The sequence below is a fragment of the Protopterus annectens genome, chromosome 17.part0 (genome assembly GCF_019279795.1).
Source record: "Protopterus annectens isolate FY-2018-M chromosome 17.part0, PAN1.0, whole genome shotgun sequence".
Taxonomy (NCBI): domain Eukaryota; kingdom Metazoa; phylum Chordata; order Ceratodontiformes; family Protopteridae; genus Protopterus; species Protopterus annectens.
The window spans coordinates 290,049,008-290,070,893 of NC_056751.1; the positions used below are offsets into that span (position 1 = coordinate 290,049,008).

At 39.6% G+C, this 21,886-nt stretch overlaps 1 protein-coding gene across 1 annotated transcript in view; it reads right to left on the bottom strand.

The window, feature by feature from the left end:
- Positions 1–469: 469 nt before the first annotated feature.
- LOC122791428 (doublecortin domain-containing protein 1-like) overlaps positions 470–21,886 on the bottom strand; it is an 834,996-nt gene continuing 813,579 nt past the window's right edge. The window contains exon 5 of the mRNA XM_044059169.1: positions 470–652. Within this exon, the coding sequence (XP_043915104.1) occupies positions 470–652 (183 nt within the window). The remainder of the gene's footprint in view (positions 653–21,886) is intronic.

Genomic DNA, 21,886 nt, shown 5'->3' on the forward strand with positions numbered 1-21,886 from the left:
GGCTTGGCAAGTAAACTGTTCAGAGTAATTTTTAACAGACAGATGGAGTATATTTTGAGGAATGCAATAATAAACTGAGCTGGTGCAGTGGGCCTTTACAGAACTGAAATGTCTGCAGGTTCCAGCATGAAATAGCTTGCAGGATCCTGGAATTTCAATTGTTTTAAGACATTACACTGATATGTACAGACATGGTACGATGCAGAACTGCACAAAAGGCATGATGGTAACTTATATTTTAAAAGCATTTTAAATATTAAATCCAATTACTTTTTGATTAACTTAAAACTGACATTAAAGAAATACTGACCTAATTTAATTGTGTAAGTCATATCCTGTCTAAATATTATTTCATTCTTTGCATATATTCAACATTGAATTATAAGAGATTAGAAAAACAAATAAATATGTCTTTGCTCCACATTAGTATCACTGGCAGTCTAATTATTTTTCTAATGTTTCATTTGTCTTACTGTTTATCCAGCATATTTGTGATGTCTGGTCCAATGATGATGGTAGCTCTGGAAAGATCATAATCGCCGTTCCTTAAAACTTTTAGTTTTGCAGGTACATATTCAGTTTTCTTGCTATATGGTTTCTTCATTGTTGGGCTGTTTGAAATCAGAGACCCTTCAATAGGCCACTCAAATTTCTGTTTTAAACAAGTACAAGTTTGTTACATATTACACATTAGGACTTCATTGTTGAACAATCTGAAATACAAGACAAAACAATATATTGAAAAGCTGGCATATATTTCTTCCAATGGATTTGAAACATAAGTGCAAAAGACAGCAATTATTTAAAATGTTTCTGATATGGAAGATGTTTTCAGGCAAAAGAAACAGAGCAGAAGATGGGACTGTTTGATCACAATGCCCATGGCATTCAAAGGAAGCTACACAAATGCATCGGGAACCTCAAGGACTGTTAATAGTTTAACACATTAAGAACACAAACAGCTTAACATTACAATGTGAGTATGACCTGGGTATGAGCAGAATTTTGGATTTATATACTGTTTTCAACAAAAACACAAGTGGATCAGCTTTTGCTGAGTCTATTACTCTTAATTCAAGTATGCCAAAAGTCGCAAAACTGGGGCAATAATGTTTTGGAATCCATTCACCGAATTTCTTGAACTCTGTTTTGTCTTTTACTATTTATAAATAGTTAATGCAGATTGTAAAAAAGAATACTTTACTAAACACTGATTTGTAAGAATAGCTGAAACTATTTATCCAGATACTTAAAACAGCAAGACTAAAACATGAATGGTCCCCATTCCCATAACAGTCAAAGTCACATCTTACAAATAAGGAGGTTTAACATAAACCTGCAAATGGATCAAAAGTATAGCTAGCAAGATAAAGGCACATAAGAATGAGGATGTATAATGTGAAACCAGAAGCAGGAAGATAAAGATAAACAAAACACACACACAGAGTCAAAACCTTAAATGTGAGGGCCACACTCCCCAGGTGGGGAGTGGTACAAGTGGGCTGAAGAGACTTGGTGTTGTACATGATAACTGGGCTGGAGAGACTTGGTGTTGTACATGACAACTGGGCTGAAGAGACTTGGTGTTGTACATGACAACTGGGCTGAAGAGACTTGGTGTTGTACATGATAACTGGGCTGAAGGGACTTGGTGTTGTACATGATAACTGTGCTGGAGAGACTTGGTGTTGTACATGATAACTGGGCTGGAGAGACTTGGTGTTATACATGATAACTGTGCTGGAGAGACTTGGTGTTGTACATGACAACTGGGCTGAACAGACTTGGTGTTGTACATGATAACTGTGCTGGAGAGACTTGGTGTTGTACATGATAACTGAGCTGGAGAGACTTGGTGTTGTACATGATAACTGTGCTGGAGAGACTTGGTGTTGTACATGACAACTGGGCTGAACAGACTTGGTGTTGTACATGATAACTGTGCTGGAGAGACTTGGTGTTGTACATGATAACTGTGCTGGAGAGACTTGGTGTTGTACATGATAACTGTGCTGCAGAGACATGGTGTTGTACATGATAACTGGGCTGGAGAGACCTGGTGTTGTACATGATAACTGGGCTGGAGAGACTTGGTGTTGTACATGATAACTGTGCTGGAGAGACTTGGTGTTGTACATGATAACTGTGCTGCAGAGACATGGTGTTGTACATGATAACTGGGCTGGAGAGACTTGGTGTTGTACATGATAACTGGCCTGGAGAGACTTGGTGTTGTACATGACAACTGGGCTGAACAGACTTGGTGTTGTACATGATAACTGAGCTGGAGAGACTTGGTGTTGTACATGATAACTGGGCTGGAGAGACTTGGTGTTTTACATGATAACTGTGCTGGAGAGACTTGGTGTTGTACATGATAACTGGTCTGAAGAGACGTGGTGTTGTACATGATAACTGGGCTGAAGAGACTTGGTGTTGTACATGATAACTGGGCTGGAGAGACTTGGTGTTGTACATGATAACTGGCCTGGAGAGACTTGGTGTTGTACATGATAACTGGTCTGAAGAGACGTGGTGTTGTACATGATAACTGTGCTGCAGAGACATGGTGTTGTACATGATAACTGGGCTGGAGAGACTTGGTGTTGTACATGATAACTGGGCTGAAGAGACTTGGTGTTGTACATGATAACTGGGCTGGAGAGACTTGGTATTGTACATGAAAACTGTGCTGCAGAGACATGGTGTTGTACATGATAACTGGGCTGGAGAGACTTGGTGTTGTACATGATAACTGGCCTGGAGAGACTTGGTGTTGTACATGACAACTGGGCTGAACAGACTTGGTGTTGTACATGATAACTGTGCTGAAGAGACTTGGTGTTGTACATGATAACTGTGCTGAAGAGACTTGGTGTTGTACATGATAACTGGGCTGGAGAGACTTGGTGTTGTACATGATAACTGTGCTGGAGAGACTTGGTGTTATACATGATAACTGGGCTGGAGAGACTTGGTGTTTTACATGATAACTGGGCTGGAGAGACTTGGTGTTTTACATGATAACTGGGCTGGAGAGACTTGGTATTGTACATGATAACTGGGCTGGAGAGACTTGGTGTTGTACATGATAACTGGGCTGGAGAGACTTGGTGTTGTACATGATAACTGGGCTGAAGAGACTTGGTGTTGTACATGATAACTGGTCTGAAGAGACCTGGTGTTGTACATGATAACTGTGCTGCAGAGACATGGTGTTGTACATGATAACTGTGCTGGAGAGACTTGGTGTTGTACATGATAACTGGGCTGGAGAGACTTGGTGTTGTACATGATAACTGGGTTGAAGAGACGTGGTGTTGTACATGATAACTGTGCTGGAGAGACTTGGTGTTGTACATGACAACTGGGCTGAAGACACTTTCATTTATTTATTTATTTATTATTTGTTGACCGGGAATGTCCGACTAGGTTCCACAGAGCCTGTTTTCAGTGGAGGCCTGGGGAGAAATGCACCAGATGCATGTCTTTGGAATGTGGGAGGAAACCGGAGTACCCGGAGGAAACCCACGCAAACACACTGAGAACATGCAAACTCCAGACAGAAGGCACCCCAGCCAAGAATCGAACCAGAGAACCTCTTGCTGTGAGGTGACAACGTTAACCGCTGCACCACTGTGTCGCCCTGTGCCGACTTGGTATTATACATAACTGGGCTGGAGAGACTTGGTGTTTTACATGATAACTGGGCTGGAGAGACTTGGTGTTGTACATGATAACTGGGCTGGAGAGACTTGGTGTTGTACATGATAACTGTGCTGGAGAGACTTGGTATTGTACATGATAACTGTGCTGGAGAGACTTGGTATTGTACATGATAACTGGGCTGGAGAGACTTGGTGTTGTACATGATAACTGGGCTGGAGAGACTTGGTATTGTACATGATAACTGTGCTGGAGAGACTTGGTATTGTACATGATAACTGGTCTGAAGAGACCTGGTGTTGTACATGATAACTGGGCTGGAGAGACTTGGTGTTGTACATGATAACTGGGCTGGAGAGACTTGGTGTTGTACATGATAACTGTGCTGGAGAGACTTGGTATTGTACATGATAACTGGGCTGGAGAGACTTGGTGTTGTACATGATAACTGGGCTGGAGAGACTTGGTATTGTACATGACAACTGGGCTGGAGAGACTTGGTGTTTTACATGATAACTGGGCTGGAGAGACTTGGTATTGTACATGATAACTGTGCTGGAGAGACTTGGTGTTGTACATGATAACTGTGCTGGAGAGACTTGGTGTTGTACATGATAACTGGGCTGGAGAGACTTGGTGTTTTACATGATAACTGGGCTGGAGAGACTTGGTGTTTTACATGATAACTGGGCTGGAGAGACTTGGTATTGTACATGATAACTGTGCTGGAGAGACTTGGTGTTGTACATGATAACTGGGCTGGAGAGACTTGGTGTTTTACATGATAACTGGGCTGGAGAGACTTGGTGTTTTACATGATAACTGGGCTGGAGAGACTTGGTATTGTACATGATAACTGGGCTGGAGAGACTTGGTGTTGTACATGATAACTGGGCTGAAGAGACTTGGTGTTGTACATGATAACTGGGCTGGAGAGACTTGGTGTTTTACATGATAACTGTGCTGGAGAGACTTGGTGTTGTACATGATAACTGGGCTGGAGAGACTTGGTGTTGTACATGATAACTGTGCTGGAGAGACTTGGTGTTGTACATGATAACTGGGCTGGAGAGACTTGGTATTGTACATGACAACTGTGCTGGAGAGACTTGGTGTTTTACATGATAACTGGGCTGGAGAGACTTGGTGTTTTACATGATAACTGTGCTGGAGGGACTTGGTGTTGTACATGATAACTGGGCTGGAGAGACTTGGTGTTTTACATGATAACTCGGCTGGAGAGACTTGGTGTTTTACATGATAACTGGGCTGGAGAGACTTGGTATTGTACATGATAACTGTGCTGGAGAGACTTGGTGTTGTACATGATAACTGGGCTGGAGAGACTTGGTGTTTTACATGATAACTGGGCTGGAGAGACTTGGTGTTTTACATGATAACTGGGCTGGAGAGACTTGGTATTGTACATGATAACTGTGCTGGAGAGACTTGGTGTTGTACATGATAACTGGGCTGGAGAGACTTGGTGTTTTACATGATAACTGGGCTGGAGAGACTTGGTGTTTTACATGATAACTGGGCTGGAGAGACTTGGTATTGTACATGATAACTGGGCTGGAGAGACTTGGTGTTGTACATGATAACTGGGCTGAAGAGACTTGGTGTTGTACATGATAACTGGGCTGGAGAGACTTGGTGTTGTACATGATAACTGGGCTGGAGAGACTTGGTGTTGTACATGATAACTGGGCTGGAGAGACTTGGTGTTGTACATGATAACTGTGCTGGAGAGACTTGGTATTATACATAACTGGGCTGGAGAGACTTGGTGTTGTACATGATAACTGGTCTGAAGAGACGTGGTGTTGTACATGATAACTGGGCTGGAGAGACTTGGTGTTGTACATGATAACTGGGCTGGAGTGACTTGGTGTTGTACATGATAAGCACATCATCCCTTTTACAACTAAGGAAGATGCTGAAATTACACTAATGTTATTTACTGTGCTAATGTTTTGCTCTTCAGGATTAACTTATCAAGAAATGACTTACTTGACACATCTTGCTTAATAGTTTGTAAAAGTGTATGTGAGTTACATTTCTTAATTTCATGATTTACTGTTACATAGATGCATACTACTTGCCACTGTTTGTAACATTTTGAATCTAAAAGTTAGCATATCCTCACACATATCTCTGCTAAGTCATTAATATCATAACGTTCTTTACATCATTAATACATTCCTAAACCCTATCATTAAAGCTCCTGACAATCTTATAGCATAACAGAGACCACATTTTGGAGGTAGCTAAACAATATCCACTGAATTATGATAAATATAACCAAATGTGGTTCGCATAGTGATGCAGCATTTAACAGTGCTGCATTTCAGCTCTTCATTCTGCGATTCATTTCTCAGTATGGGTGCCCTCATTGTGAAATCTGTACCTTTTCACTCTCCATGTGAGCTTTTGAAGAACTTGCACTTGATTCTGTCAGCTCTTAAAGCAAAGAGCCAAAAATAAAAATACATTAGCTTACTGCAAAAAGCCAGCTGTCATCCCCTCGTAATTCAATCAATCATGCGCCAACAGATCCACACACAAACACTCAGCTCTAGTTAAATCTAAAAAAACAAAGTCTTTGGATATAACTAATACAGCCAATCATGCACCACCAAGTCTACACCCCACCTACTCTCAGGTAAAGTAAAGAGGAAAAAAATAACAAAATGTCTTCTGATATAACTGTAGGAAGCCAATTGGATTCCTACACTACTTCAGCCAATCATGCCAAACCAAACTGCTGAAGTGACACCCTGACCTCATGTACAAAAATGGGAAAAAGGAGTTATGGATGGCTGGATGAATTTAACTAAATGCCTTTGTTGACCGATATTTCAGTACAGAAAAACTGAAAGCTAGCCTCTCAATTGCACCCCTAACACTTTGCGCCAGAGCAATTGCTTCATTTGCCCCATCCTTGCTATGCTACTGTTTGCCAGATGATAGATTTTCCTGCCACACCTAAAAGGTGTAGCACAGGAGAAATGGTGAACCCCCAAACTGCACATGTATATGCTATTTATCATACCACACTTATATATATATATATATATATATATATATATATATATATATATATATATATATATGTGTGTGTGTGTGTGTGTGTGTGTATATATATATATATATATATATATATATATATATATATATGGGTCTACTTCATATGTTCGACAGCTCATATGATCGACAACCAAAACACTGACACCAAAACACTGAAAGTTCAAAATACTGAAAGCTCATATGATTGATAACTCATATGGTTGACACATGAAATCAAAGCATTATGCCCTTTCATCACTGTAGCGCGACCCTGAAGTAGTAATAAATAGTTGGGGGGGTGTGGGGGGCATATTCCTCCCACATTATTTACATGAATATAGTCAATTCAATTAAAAGTATCCCTATGTATGTTTAAAATTTATGACATATGTGGATGGCGTCACCCCAACTATTTATTCCTACTCCAGGGTCGAGCTACAGTGGGGAAAGGGCATAATGCTTTGGATTTCATGTGTCAAATATATGAGTTGTCGATCATATGAGCTTTCAGTGTTTTGAGGTTTCATTGTTTTGGTGTCAAATGGTTGTCAACCATATGAACTTTCAGTCATATGAAATAGACCCATATATATATATATATATATATATATATATATATATATATATATATATATATATATATATATATATATATATATATATATACACACACACACACACACACACACATACGTAGAAACATGTAGGTGTAAATGTAAATATATATATGTATGTATGTGTGTGCGTGTATGTGTGTGTGTGTGTGTGTGTGTGTGTGTGTGTGTGTGTGTGTGTGTGTGTGTGTCTGTGTGTGTGTCTGTGTGTGTGTCTGTGTCTGTGTATATATGTATATACATATATGTGTATAGGTGTCATTCACTCTGGAATAATCAGCTTAACAACATAATGATTGCCTGGAAAATCTGCTCAAGTGTTCCATTCATCGACAATGTTAGATACTTAAAGACAGATGATCAAGTACATGATGGTATGGTAGCTGCAGGCTAAGGGAACAAATGCAGAAACTTTCGGATATACTGAAAGATTCAGAACTGGGGGGTGGGAGTGCTTGTGGGTTAGAGTGAGAGTAAGGGCTAAGGAAGGGGGATGCATTTAGCATTGTGCATGTTTCTGTTGTATGTGCTGTGTGTCTGACACAGGGTTGTGTAGTGGCACTGTTGCAGAATTTTTTTTCTAAAGTAAAGGGCAGGGTAAGGGTAAGGAATTAGCAGGCATTAATTTGAAGGGAATGAAACTCAAAGAATGAAGTTCATTTGACAGCAAGAGAAAAAAAAATAAACTTCACAGACTGCAGATGCAAAAAAATACACATTTAAACAACAGAAAAAGAACATGTTCCTCCACATAATTTGAAACCCTGAAAGTGTGACTTATACAAATATATGATAAAAAGATAAAATAAACAGACAAAAGAAAAGAAAAGAAAATCAGGAATACAGACATCCATTTTGGAAAATGGCTTCAATATAAATTATCCCATATATAAAAATCAACACTAAATAAGACTAAACTAATAAAAAATAACAAAACCATAACACTGATCATTACCACCCTACCAAATGATGAGTGAACATATATTCAAATGTAATGATACTTTTTTTAAATGTGACCACCTCAAAAAACTCCAGCTTTACTCCATAGCATATTGCCTACTCCGAGGTGATCTCTGCCTTATATATAAAGCTATGTCAAACCCAGAGCTGTTGGACATGCTACACCTAAAGAAATCCCAGTCCCTCCGAGCTACATGCTCTAGGGACCTAAACCTTGTCACCACAATAAGCAGGACATGCTGGAGGGATAGATTCCTGTTCCAGAGACTTCCTATACTCTGGAACAAGCTACCCATCTATGTCAAGCAAAATTCTTCATTAGCACTCCTCAAGAAAAATCTTGATGAGTGGATGGGAAATAGGAAATACACCCCGGGGATCACTTCTGTGTCTCTGCTCAACAGTGGCACAGGAAAATAACTTTCTTGGGTGGCATAAGCCATGGAGCCTTTTTGACTAGGTTTACGTAGGCCCTTGGGCCGATAGCCTAGTACCCACCTATGAACCTATAAATGCTAAGAGGGATATTCAGAAACAATGTGGCACAGGGATGGAGTGAGTAGCATTGTCTCGTGATTCTTCAGTTTTCATCAGGGGTGCCTGCTGTTTGGAGTCTGCATGTCTTCTTTGTGTTTGTATAGGTTTTCTCTGGGTACTCTAGTTTCCTCCCATATCTCAAAGACATGGTGGGTGGATTAGTGGCTCTAACTTCTTTGTAGATATATGCTTGCATTGGTCATTGTGAAGATAGGTAAAGGCTGCCAGACTAGCCAGATAGAATTCTGTAGATATTTCTGTCATTTGTAAATATTAATATAAGCCACAAGCTAGATGTGGAACTGCAAAAATGTAACAACAGTGCACTCTGCTGTAAGAAAGCTAAGTCAAGCATTTTGTCAAAATTCGGAGCTGGGATGTCTAGAGAAAGGCATTCTGCCTATTGTTTTGAGGCCAGAGTTAATGGCTAGAATTTGCATGTATAATTTGTTTTATTGCCCTGGCTTCCTGACCATCTGCAAGATCAATAGGGCTATTAACCTCTGAGTTCTGTTAGCCTGGGAACCAGAAAGAAATAATGTAATCTGAAATGAATCAGGGGTACTGTGTTATCAATTTAAGGATAGAAAGAATGTGAGCATTAGAGCATTTGTCTTTAGAACATCCAGCTCAGCACCGCCTGTGTCTAGATGTAACTAGGATTCTAGAACTGTGTTTTCTCTTAGAAATAGCTAGGAACTAGGAAGATTAGACTGCATTTTTCTGTGTTGATGTCAGAACTTTTCTACGGTATTATTTTAAGTATTTCTCTGTGATCTCTGAATTCGTGACTAGCACTGTGTAGTAAGAAGTATTGTCTTGTGTTTTTATTATTTATTATTAAATATTTTTAAACCTTTCAACTGTGGCTTTTTTATGTAGAGTTAATTTAAGCTCTAGAGTACATTGCATGTATATATTGATAGTGTACCAAGTCACTCTAATAAGCCTTGACTGTTCAGTCACACCTACCATTTGGATAATAATATTGCACAGTAATAATTGGACAGCCTTTCAGAAGGGCCTTTGAGTAGCTGATATTAGTGGGTGGTGGCAGCTGGTACTACCTTTTAGATTGGGCAGAAAAGGGGCACAGCTGGAGAACCTGTTCCAGTCTTCCTTAGGAGTGTCTGCGTGGTTGTATATAACTCTTATCTCGTAGTGTGTGTGTGTGTGTCAGCTACTTGGGCAGGGACACAAAGCACTGGTTGGACAGAGAGGGTGCTGGAGGTTTTAGCTTGCCCACTAGGCTGAGATCTGGACCCTATAGCTGTGCCAGTGGGGAGTCTTATTGGGGACCTGGAGAGGAAGGGAGAAACCAGCCCCAGACTGACTGTGATCTCTGTGAGCGCATAAGGAAAATTGTACATTACTGTGTGTGTATTTATTATCCTTTCTCTATATGGACGCCCCTCACTGGTGTTAGTGGTGAGGATTGAGGATCCTTGATTGCTGGGCCAGTGCACGGGTGTCACAGTCATATGAAAGAAAGGCCTAGCAAGCTACTTCTTTTCCGTACTTGCCTGGGAAGCTCTGTGGATGGCAATGACTGTTCATTAAGTCATTTTAGGAATCAGATGTGACTCAACAGCAATAGACATGTGAATTCAGAAACATTCACTTTGATGGGATGCAGCATTAAATATCAAGATTTCTATAGTGTGATGCAACTGTAATTGTTCTTCCAGGCATCAAAATGGCCAAAGCGCAAGTATTCAGAGAAAAGCCCTGAACATTAAATTGGTGTGACTGCTTTACAGGCAGCAGTAGTGCTGTGGAACTGAAGAGAAAGGGCCACACCATTAAGCCTCATATGATCAACATCACAAAAAGGTTAAGGAAGCAATTACTAGGTTTTGCATGCCCTCTCTTGCAATCAAATGGCTATTATTGCAATTCATGCACTGTGAGAAGGGCAAAGAGGCCAGGAAAGCAAAGTGCAAGCACAATTCATTATATCAATGGAAAGGAAAGTGAAAGAGAAGTAGAAAAGGGGCAATAGCAAGCAAATGAAAAAAAAAACACAAGGGAAACCATACAGAATGATTGGTGGAGGAGTGAGATAGGCATACTTATTTTGTGGAAGAGGTGCCCATTTTATATATACATGTATATGTGTGAGTGTAAGTTTATCTATCTATCTATCTATCTATATATATATATATATAGGTATAGATATATATATAATAAATATACACACAGACACACACGTACACTTATATATACAGGGTTGCAGTCTATGAGGGCAAATGCTCTTACAGACTTGTTTTTAGGCTGCGGGCTGCTTTGTATACAAGACTGCACTATGGTAGGGTTTGGGAATTTTCCCTTACCCCACTGTTGTGTGATCTCAGAGTAGGTATACATAATTAGCTTGCCCCCTACAAAAAAATAATAATTTGATCTAAAAAGATTGCTCTTTTGGTATGTACTCTTTTAAGCATTCACTAATTGCAGTTCATAAGAGTGAATGTTTGAAATAGTGAGGTTCCTTTTCCCTTACTTTGCCAGCTTAATAGATAAGTTCTCTTAAAGCTAGCCACTGTGTATGTGAGACTCCTGTGCAGTGGGGACTGGGAATCTCACAGCTGGTTATAAATTTGGTAAGGGGTGTGGGTGGTGCAGGGGGCTTACCTGCTGTAAAAAATAATGTTTAATATTTTTTGTGTGCTGCTTTGTTGGTAATAATTATAGATAGGCAGACACATCAATAGATATCTGAACAATATACAGGCAGATAGATCAAAATATATAAAAATTATAGATAGATAGATATAGCTATAGATATGGATAGAGAGATAAAGAGGAACAGTGCCTGCAGAAGGTATCAAGCTCTTATTGGATGAATAGAGGGATTACGGAAGTTAGCAGAGATATGCAAACAAACATTAAATGCAGATATAGAGAGAGCACTATGGACATATAAAGTGGGGAGGACAGTGGGGATACACAGACATAATGAGGGTGGGCAGCTGGTAAGAAGAAGGATTAGACTAGAGAGAAAGTATGAGGAATGAGATATCAGGGAGGAGAAATCTGAAGACAGGGCTGGATACAGAGGCCATGTCAGACTAATCAGAGGACAACCCACCTATACATAGGTCACCTCCATGGCTGACATCATGGTAAGGTACTGCTCTGATTGCCAAATAGGGCAATATGGGTGACTTTAGTTTCCACACCATGAGGAGCTCCAGAGGCTCTAAGTTGATATCCAGCTGCAAGCATATCCCAGATGTAACCAGATTATGTTCATGATGCTGGTTAAGCACTGGGACCCCTCCAGAGCATGATCAGCAAAGGAGTTTCAAGCCCTTCTGAAAGGTGGCCACTAAGTCCACATGTCAGCTATCCATGTCACTTTCAGCAAGGAGACCATCATCCACTTGCTGAAATGCAGACCTGGTGACTAGTTGTGTCAGTTGGCTCTGACCCAAAGTGCCTGCTGCCAGCCCTCAGTTATACTATTGATGGATAGATGGAACTATCGATGTATGACAAAATCAGAAAGAGCATGAGATGGTGCAGAGGAAATAAGGATTTCTGTACATAGCTGAAGACAAGACTATATAGCGATGATGAAAAACAGGATGTGTAGAGCAGTATGAACAGTTAACACAGTGATGCAGAACTATGGCCAATGACAACATGCCTGTTGCTGATATTAGTATGTGATTGGAGGAATTGTTGCAACACAACTATGGGCAGCCACTTTGGCAACAAGTGGGGGAGAGAGCATAGCACATACATATGGACCAACCAGAGAAAGTCATGTGCATGTGCACACTCACAGACACACACACACACACACACACACACACACACACACACACACACACACACACACACTGACTGGCATGTGTAACCAATAAGTGAACATGTCTTATCATAGGCTCATGAGAGATGCAGTGCACTACTGAGACAGTTGAGGCAGGGCCTATGCAGATGTGATCCAGACAGAAAGGCAAACTAGATGAGGTATTCCTGGATGTGGTGTGTCATGGAGTGATGCAGTTCCATCAGTGCTGTGAGCAGCTATAATAAGACCATAGAACAGGTGTAGTAAATGGTAATCGATATGCCATTACTAGTCAAGAACAAGGCATGGAACATTTGCAGGGGCATGGCCTCTACAAGAGGTACACCATCCATGCACTAGTAACTCAAAGAGATGAAAATATTTCCTGATATTCCTGACTGGGAAGGGTGAGTGAAGTCTCATGCCTGAAAATAGATTGGATATTAGAGTACATCTGGTGATGATTACTCAAGTTTCTGTATGAGATACACCAAGTTAGAAACAACAGCTATATTTGCACATGAGATGAATGCATTCAACAAAACATCTTTGCATACCTCCTCTCCAAGTACGTCCAGGCTGCAACTGCAACATCCTACACCATAAGGTATCCTGTGTCAGGAACCCCTATATATGTGACATATAATGAGGGGATCTAAGTCATATATTTCACTGTTGCCACAGGTATGTAATCTTTATGCTTTTCACGGGTTTCATTTGCAGATAATTCAGCATGAAAGGGCATCACTTCTGATGTCAGCAAGTACTGATGGCAAAATATATATGGTAAAGTCCAATGACAAAGGGTAGGGCACTGTCAGCAATGCTGACATTGGAGGGAAAACCTGCATTGCCTACATACAGTGCCACAATGGGTGGATGGGGGGCAGGCCTTACTTTTGACCTCAACATGTTTAATGCTGGATATTATGTAACTGTAAGCCCCACCCAAACTACGAAGGAGTCACCACCAAAAACAGTATCTGTCAGCCGCTTAACCCCTGACATAGGTTTTACACATCATAAGGGAGAGGAGTGCAGTGGGAATTGCCAATATTACTTCAGTTCTTACTCAATCCTGGGTACAACACTCAAGCTTCATCAAGTAGTTCTAATGATCTGGTAGTAGTATATAGCTTGACATGAGAGATTTATTACCACCCATCAGTGCAGTCTGTAATAAAGCTACCATGCTTATTAATGTGTCTGAATCCAGTTTACTGCAAGTTTTTGTTTCTTTTGCTGAAAGAAAGGTAACTGGTTTCACAACATTGAAGCCTGAAGCAAATGGATACATAGTTAGAAAACATGCTTAAGAGACTCTTGCCTAAACATAACAGATTTTACTCTATAATTGGTATCATTGCAGTGGTTGCCTAAAATAAAGACTTTTATCCGTAGCCCCCCAAATTACTTTTATGTGTTTTTTCTCTCCCTCTCCAATACTTTATCAGGGTTTCTTAATAAAGTCTTCTTACCAGTCTTGCTTTTCCTCCTATCGCCACTAGGTGGCACTATTATCCTAGTAACTTGCTATCTCTCTTGTTGTATCTTTTGGCTTTTCCCGATTATGGATCGCCACAGCGGAACTCCTGTCCGAAAATGATTGGCAGTAGATTTTTACTTGCCGAATTGCTGGCACTGACGCACAACCTTCAATGAAGGTACGCCCATTCACGCATGTCTCCACACAGAAGACGCTCTAACTGAGAATCGAACAGGACAACATCTTACTGTGAGGTGACAACGCTACCACAGCACCACCACCGTAGTAACCTGCTATCTCTCTAAATAGTTTATTTCTCCCACTTATCTCTACTGAACCTGGGCCTTTTTTCCTTACCTTTCTCCTTCCCAGGCATATTCCCTATGTTTTTCTCCTGCCTAAAACTCCTTTTTACCCTATCATCTCTGATTTTTTTTTCACCCTGTACTTACCTTTTTCCATTCTCTACTGCTGTCCAGTTTGCTTATAGATTGTTTTTCCCTGTAGCTGTTTATCCCTTTGGCTCTTCCCAATCCGTTCGCCCTGCGGGCTCACTCCACTCCCTTCCCTACCCCCAATTTCCCACTCACCCCCAGGAGTCCTAGCCTTATACCTCCCAAGCCACACCCCTTCCCAAATACACCCTATCCCTCTCCTTTGCTTATTAACCTTGTTCACACCCCCAAACTCTTTACTACTACTCCTTATTTTGCTAATACACCATATATATACTACTTCCCTTCCTCTCTCCTAACCCGCACTCTATTACACCTATATTACTCTTCCCTAGTCCTGTTACTTTCTCTAAACCATCCTTCTAACTATGGCCCTACCGCCTATATCTACATTCCTACCACTATTACTTCTATGTACTACCATCCCTTTCCTATCTGTATCCTACATACTAACTGCCTATGAACAACTCATATTCAGTGACTTTCAACATCCTTTCCAGCATATTTTACTTACTACTCATGTAACCCCCTACAACCACATTAATATCACAGCAACTTCTATCTACTTACTTCCAAAGTATCACAGACTAGGCCACATTACTTATCCCAAATGCAATAAATCCCTAAACATCTACTCTAAAACTTTACACTTCACACATAGACCAAAACATTATCTCCTATTAGATGGAGACATTCACCCCAACCCTGGTCCCTACAACAAAGATAGCTCCAGTCCCCAAACACTCATTCCATCCACCTCTTACAACCCAGATAAAGCATCTGACTCTCTCCTTATAGCTCATCTTAATATTCGTAGAATTAGCAATAAAATACCCCATCTGCATACTCTCTTAAATGTCCATTTCTTTGACAGCCTTAAAAACATTTAAAAAACAGCTATTGATTATTAGCATCAATATTAAATCTATGTAATCTGATTGTACATTAATATGATAAAGTTATGATAGCTTTATTCATCATTTAGAAATGGACATGTTTTGATGCTGTTATAAATTAATTTTTAGAAGTTATGCAGATAATTATTTAATTAATATTTCTAACTTGTCTCATCTGTATATTACTGTCTATGACAATATTTGGAGCATGATAAGTTAGGCATATCTTATTTTTTGTGTCACATTATACCTGTTTTTAACAAACAGATATTGTATTATTAGGCACCTAGCACTTTAAGATGACATTGAGTTGCTTTTATGAATGACCAATCATGTCCAATGGAGGGCTTTTTAAATGTTTTTAAGGCTGTTGAATAATATAGTCTGATGAAGCCTATCGGCGAAAGCGCTCACTGTGTTTTTTGTTCTCAATAAAAGAGCTATTGAAGTTTAAGAACTGCCTGATACGTTTTATTTGGATTCCTGGTACTTGGAGGTTGTAAAGCGTTTTATTGCCATTGGGGAAAGCGTATATGGTATTTGACTTGCATTTTTACTTTTTTATTTATACGCTGATCCCCGTCTCCGTTGGTGTGCTTTTCTGCTTTGGTTTTGCTTTTATACTTTATATTCTGTCGGAGCAGCACCCGAGGAGGATGGCGAACGTGGAGATGCAGAACAATGACAGTATTGAGCTTCCGTATATTCCGCCCTTGTTGGAGAGGGTGAGCAAGTTTTCTGATCGGTTCCAGGTTTGTGTGACCGGAGGTAACAACCAACTACTTGACTTTGTACCGAACATTGAAGGGGCGGTGGATACCAGCAATGTGATGCAGGACTTAAACGTTTTGAAGGATTTGCAGGACTTTGAAACTGCCTTTACCAAGTTAAAGAAATTACAGGTACAAAGGCATTATTTTGAAGCGTGTTTAAGCAAAAGAATAGTACCACGTGGGCTTCGTATCTTGAAGATGCCCACGTCTGGTAACCAATTTCCTGAGTTGCTATATCGCTGGCAACAGCTCAACCTTGAGTTGAGCTTTAATTACATGAGACTTCTTGTTGATTTTCATACACCTGAAGAAAACAGGTTAAGACTTTTGGTGAATTTGGTGAATAAGTTGTTTGATGATTTTAAGGTTAAATATACTGAAAATGTTTATGCATTAAAATTAGAGAAAATTTTAGATGATATTACGATGTTAGAAAAACGAATGTTTGACCAAAAAAAGCATAAGTTAACTAGAGACATGCGAGATTTTAGCAATAATCATGTTTTTATGTGGCCGAGAGAGAGTTTTAATAATGTACAAGGTCTGAGTAATTCCCGCCCTGAACAGCGTAGCCTTACGAATGCTACGACAAGAAGTTATACACGTAAGGAACCTAACAATATGCCCGAAGTAGACAGAGAGATGAATGTAGTGGAGACTGGATCAGTTATTACAGGAGAAATACCAGTACACAATATAGGTAATGAGGCTACAAAAGTAGGTACTCCAAATTCAAATGCAGGAAATGAGACACCCGTCACGGAACAAGGCCATAATTCTATGATAAACATAGGTATAGGAGATGATAGTAATGGGTCGAGAGCCCCGGAGACAACAGGGGAATCACAGATTTGCATAAATAACCCTATAAATGGTAAATCTACAACACAGGGATTAGTAGTTAGACCTAAGGACTATACTAATAACTCTGCAACTATGAGCAAAGTCAATACTCCATTCCCAATAGCTCAGGATAATTTTTTGGGAAGGAGACGGTCTGCAAGCAGAGGCAGGCAGAAGAGGAAAGGCTCGATAGAAGAGCAACATGGCCCCACATTGAAGAAAATGTGGGAGAGACCCATTCATTAATTATTAATTTATCCAGCAGAACTTTAAATAAATATGAGGAGCAGGTCCTTAATAAAGGCCTGAGTTTTATTCCCACAAAAAATAGTGATGTAGCAGATATGGTTATTGATATGAAGCTATTCACCAGGAAAGTACAACTGACACTGGATTTTGGTAAGGAGGTGCATGGGTTAGAACCTGTTAGGTTTAGAGCTAACAGCACATACATCCCACAGTTACACCCGGTAATAGAGGTATTTGGTAATGTGGTAGAAAATGAAGTACATGAGACCCATCAAAGTAGAAGGGCCACTAAACATAAACAAAACTTGAATCATCACCAAAGGAAAGCACTAGCTGATCTGAGGAATGATGAGTCACTGGTAGTTAGACCAGCTGACAAAGGTGGTCCCATTGTATTGATGGACCTTTCGGATTATAATGACAAGATGAGAAGCCTGCTTGATAATGACAATTCCTACCATAGAATAGATCTACAAACAGTAACTGACAAAGTCTTCAGTGTATATTATATGCTAGATGATCTTTTGATGTCATCAGATATTACAAAGGAGCTGTATGAATTTTTCAAGGTAAAAGACCCTGTTATACCGGTAGTTCAAGGGCTTCCGAAGGTACACAAATCAACTACAGACCCTCCCATGAGACCGATAGTAGCGGGTCAGGGTTGGGTCACGGAACCCCTTTCAGTATATACAGAGAATCTTCTAAGACCTTTAGTAAATGAGAATACCAGGATTCTCAGGGATAGTAAGCAGTTTCTACTGGACCTTTATACGTTCACAAGGAAACTAAGAGATGATCAACCTTTTTTGTTAGTGACCTTGGATGTGGTGAGCCTTTTTACAGTGATCCCTAATGAAGTAGGGATTAACTACATATTAGAATATCTACGTTTAAATTCACAGTTTACTAATAAGAAAGTTGATTTAGTGGCGTTGTATCTCGAGACGATTTTAATGAATAATATCTTTGTGTTTGATAATGATCTATTCCTGCAGACTGATGGCGTAGCTATGGGCACACCCTGTGCCAATAGCTACGCCAATCTGGTCATGGTTATGTGGGAAGATAAATTCATGTGTAAAAATGACCTATACAAGCAATATGCAGGGATGTACTGTAGGTTTGTGGATGACCTCTTCCTAGTTTGGTTAGGGGATGAAGATTCTCTATACAGGTTTGTTGATTACCTGGACACCTCCACTAACTTTTTGAGATTTACTCTAAATTTCTCTAGAACCAATATCTCGTTCCTGGATGTAGAAATAAGTAGATTAACGAATGGTTTGCTGAACACGTCCATCCATAGGAAGGACTGCTACAGAAACAACTTGTTACACAGGACAAGTATGCATCCCTCATATGTCTTTAATAACATCTTAAAAGGACAATTTATGAGGGCATCAAGGTTGAATCCATGTGAGGAGATTTACAGGGCAGAGGTATCAGACCTCAAGAAGAGGTTTCTGGATAGGGGTTATGATGAACGAAAAATCGATGAGTTCATAATGGAAGTGGATACAATGAGATCTAACAAAGCCAGACCTTACTTCTTAGAGCAACAAGAAGGAATAGAGGATATAAACACATCCACGGATACAGTCAGGGCTACTATTTCTTTTAGTAGAATGAGTTCTGAAGTAGTAGAAGCACTACATAAGCATTGGGACATTCTCCTCTCAGATAGGGAAGTAAGTAAGGTAGTAGGTCCCAAACCGAAAGTGACATATAGAAATCTCCCGAATTTAAAGAGAATACTCTGCAAACCTAAATATACACACAGAAAAGATATAACTATAAGCAATGTTACGAACACCAAACCCTGTGGTAAATGTAATCAATGCAGTTGCATTAGTCTGGACACAGAGTTTGTACATCCAAAGACAACACGCAGATACTCTTTTCATACTAATAGTACTTGCGAATCTAGAAATGTTGTCTATTTGGCTACCTGTAAATCTTGCTCTTCTTTTTATATAGGGAAGACGAATCGTACCCTTAGAGAACGAATCAGGGAACATAATTATCAGATTAGAATAGGTTCGGATGTCAATGCATTGTCCAGACATTACAAAGAAACAGGGACAGAACATACCTTTGGCTTTTATGTTATAGAGACAATAGTACAGGGCATAAGAGGGGGAGATCTTATTAATAGAACATTAGAATGTGAGACGAAATGGATCATCAGGCTGAGATCTGATGTACCACCAGGTATGAATGATAAGGTACAGATAAAACCTTTTTTGAAGAGCAGGAGGATATTCAGACCGAGATGAGTTTATGTCTTATTGTTTTGGAGACAATATATAACTCGGCATCATGATTAATTTTTAGTTTTTAGGATTAGGGCACTCAAATGTATATGTGTATAAGAAGTCTTTTGACTATATTTGACTTGACTTTTAAAAAAACAGCTATTAATTATTAGCATCAATATTAAATCTATGTAATCTGATTGTACATTAATATGATAAAGTTATGATAGCTTTATTCATCATTTAGAAATGGACATGTTTTGATGCTGTTATAAATTAATTTTTAGAAGTTATGCAGATAATTATTTAATTAATATTTCTAACTTGTCTCATCTGTATATTACTGTCTATGACAATATTTGGAGCATGATAAGTTAGGCATATCTTATTTTTTGTGTCACATTATACCTGTTTTTAACAAACAGATATTGTATTATTAGGCACCTAGCACTTTAAGATGACATTGAGTTGCTTTTATGAATGACCAATCATGTCCAATGGAGGGCTTTTTAAATGTTTTTAAGGCTGTTGAATAATATAGTCTGATGAAGCCTATCGGCGAAAGCGCTCACTGTGTTTTTTGTTCTCAATAAAAGAGCTATTGAAGTTTAAGAACTGCCTGATACGTTTTATTTGGATTCCTGGTACTTGGAGGTTGTAAAGCGTTTTATTGCCATTGGGGAAAGCCTATATGGTATTTGACTTGCATAGATATATAACTGATAGAAAATATAAAATAGAAATGCAGATAAAAGAGCAGAATGCAGATAAAAGTACATTCAGACTAAAAATGGTACAATTATATAAGTAGGATATTTCATAAGGTTACACAGGCTCACATTGGATAGACACATATACAAGATAGAAATTACCCTTGTTATAGTCAGGAGAAATTAACAATATCTAAAAGATAAGTAAATTACATACATGTTGTTGGTTTAGCCAGGTTTGTCACAGTGGCATAGCCAGTTTGATGCCAGATGTTGTTTAATTGTGGCTTTAAATTGGCATATGAAGGAGAGCATGGTCATGGCAGCTGGAAGTATGTTCCAGGTTCTACTTACAGAATCTGCAAATAGGGCCATGCCAGCAGCATTGTTAATTTTAGTTGTCTGTATTTGTAGCTTATTAGATGAGCGGAGCAGTTGTGTGTTGTTATGGGGGAGGATAGAATTTCTAAGGGCTGGAGTATTGTCTGGGTTATAGAGGATTTTGTTAGCCATTATCAACAGGTTATACTTGACAAGATTAGGAAATTCCAGCCATCCAAGCTGTTTGAGGTTGATGCAGTGGTGGGTTCTAAATGGAAGGCCTGTAGCAAACCTGGCAACGTGATTATAACAGGTTGTTAGTCTATTAAGTTCAGATTTACTTATATTTGCTAGAAGGGGGAAGGCATATAGGAGTGTCGAAAGTAGGTGCGAGCGAGCAATGGCTATTTTAGCTGGGGGGGTGAGGAAGGCTTTGATTCTATAGAGTGACCCAAGTTTTTTATTGATGGCCTTGATTGTCTGACTTACATTGAGGTCAAATTTTAAGTTATTGTCTATAGTGACACCCAGTAATTTTGTATTGGGGTCAGGGGAAATGACTGCCCCGTCCTTTGCATTTATGGTGAAGGAGAAGGGTACAGACCTTTGGGTTGGTGGGAATACGAGCATTTTGGTTTTTTGGGATTAAGTAGCAGGTGACACTTGGAGAGCCAGTTTTCTATGGCAGTGAATGTAGACTGGGTATCCTTCTTTAAATCAGTGGGAGATACGGCTGAGATGATCAGAGTGGAGTCATCAGCGTATTGGATACAGCTGATGTTTGGTATGATAATAGGCAGGTCATTAATAAAGATGGAAAACAGTAGTGGTCCTAATATGGAGCCTTGTGGTACTCCAATAGTGTTTGGTAATAGATTAGAAAGCTTATTCTGCCAGAGGACAGCCTGTTGTCTGTTATTAAGATAGAATGTAAACCAAAGAAGGGCTTTGGGGTCTAGGCAGAGGGTTTGCAGGTCCTAATCATAAGATGATGATCAACCATATCAAATGCCTTGGAAAGATCCAAGAAGAGGGCAGACAAAGTGCGATTATTGTTGCGGTTATTGTTAATGGTGTTAGTGAAGGACCATAGGGCTGTGGTAGTACTATGATGTGGGAGAAAGCCATGCTGGGTATCAGCCATAAGGTGATTCTGGGTTAGGTGTTGCATAAATTGTTTATGTATACATTTCTCCATAATCTTAGCAAGTGGAGAAAGTATGGCTATGGGCCTGTAATTAGAGTATTCA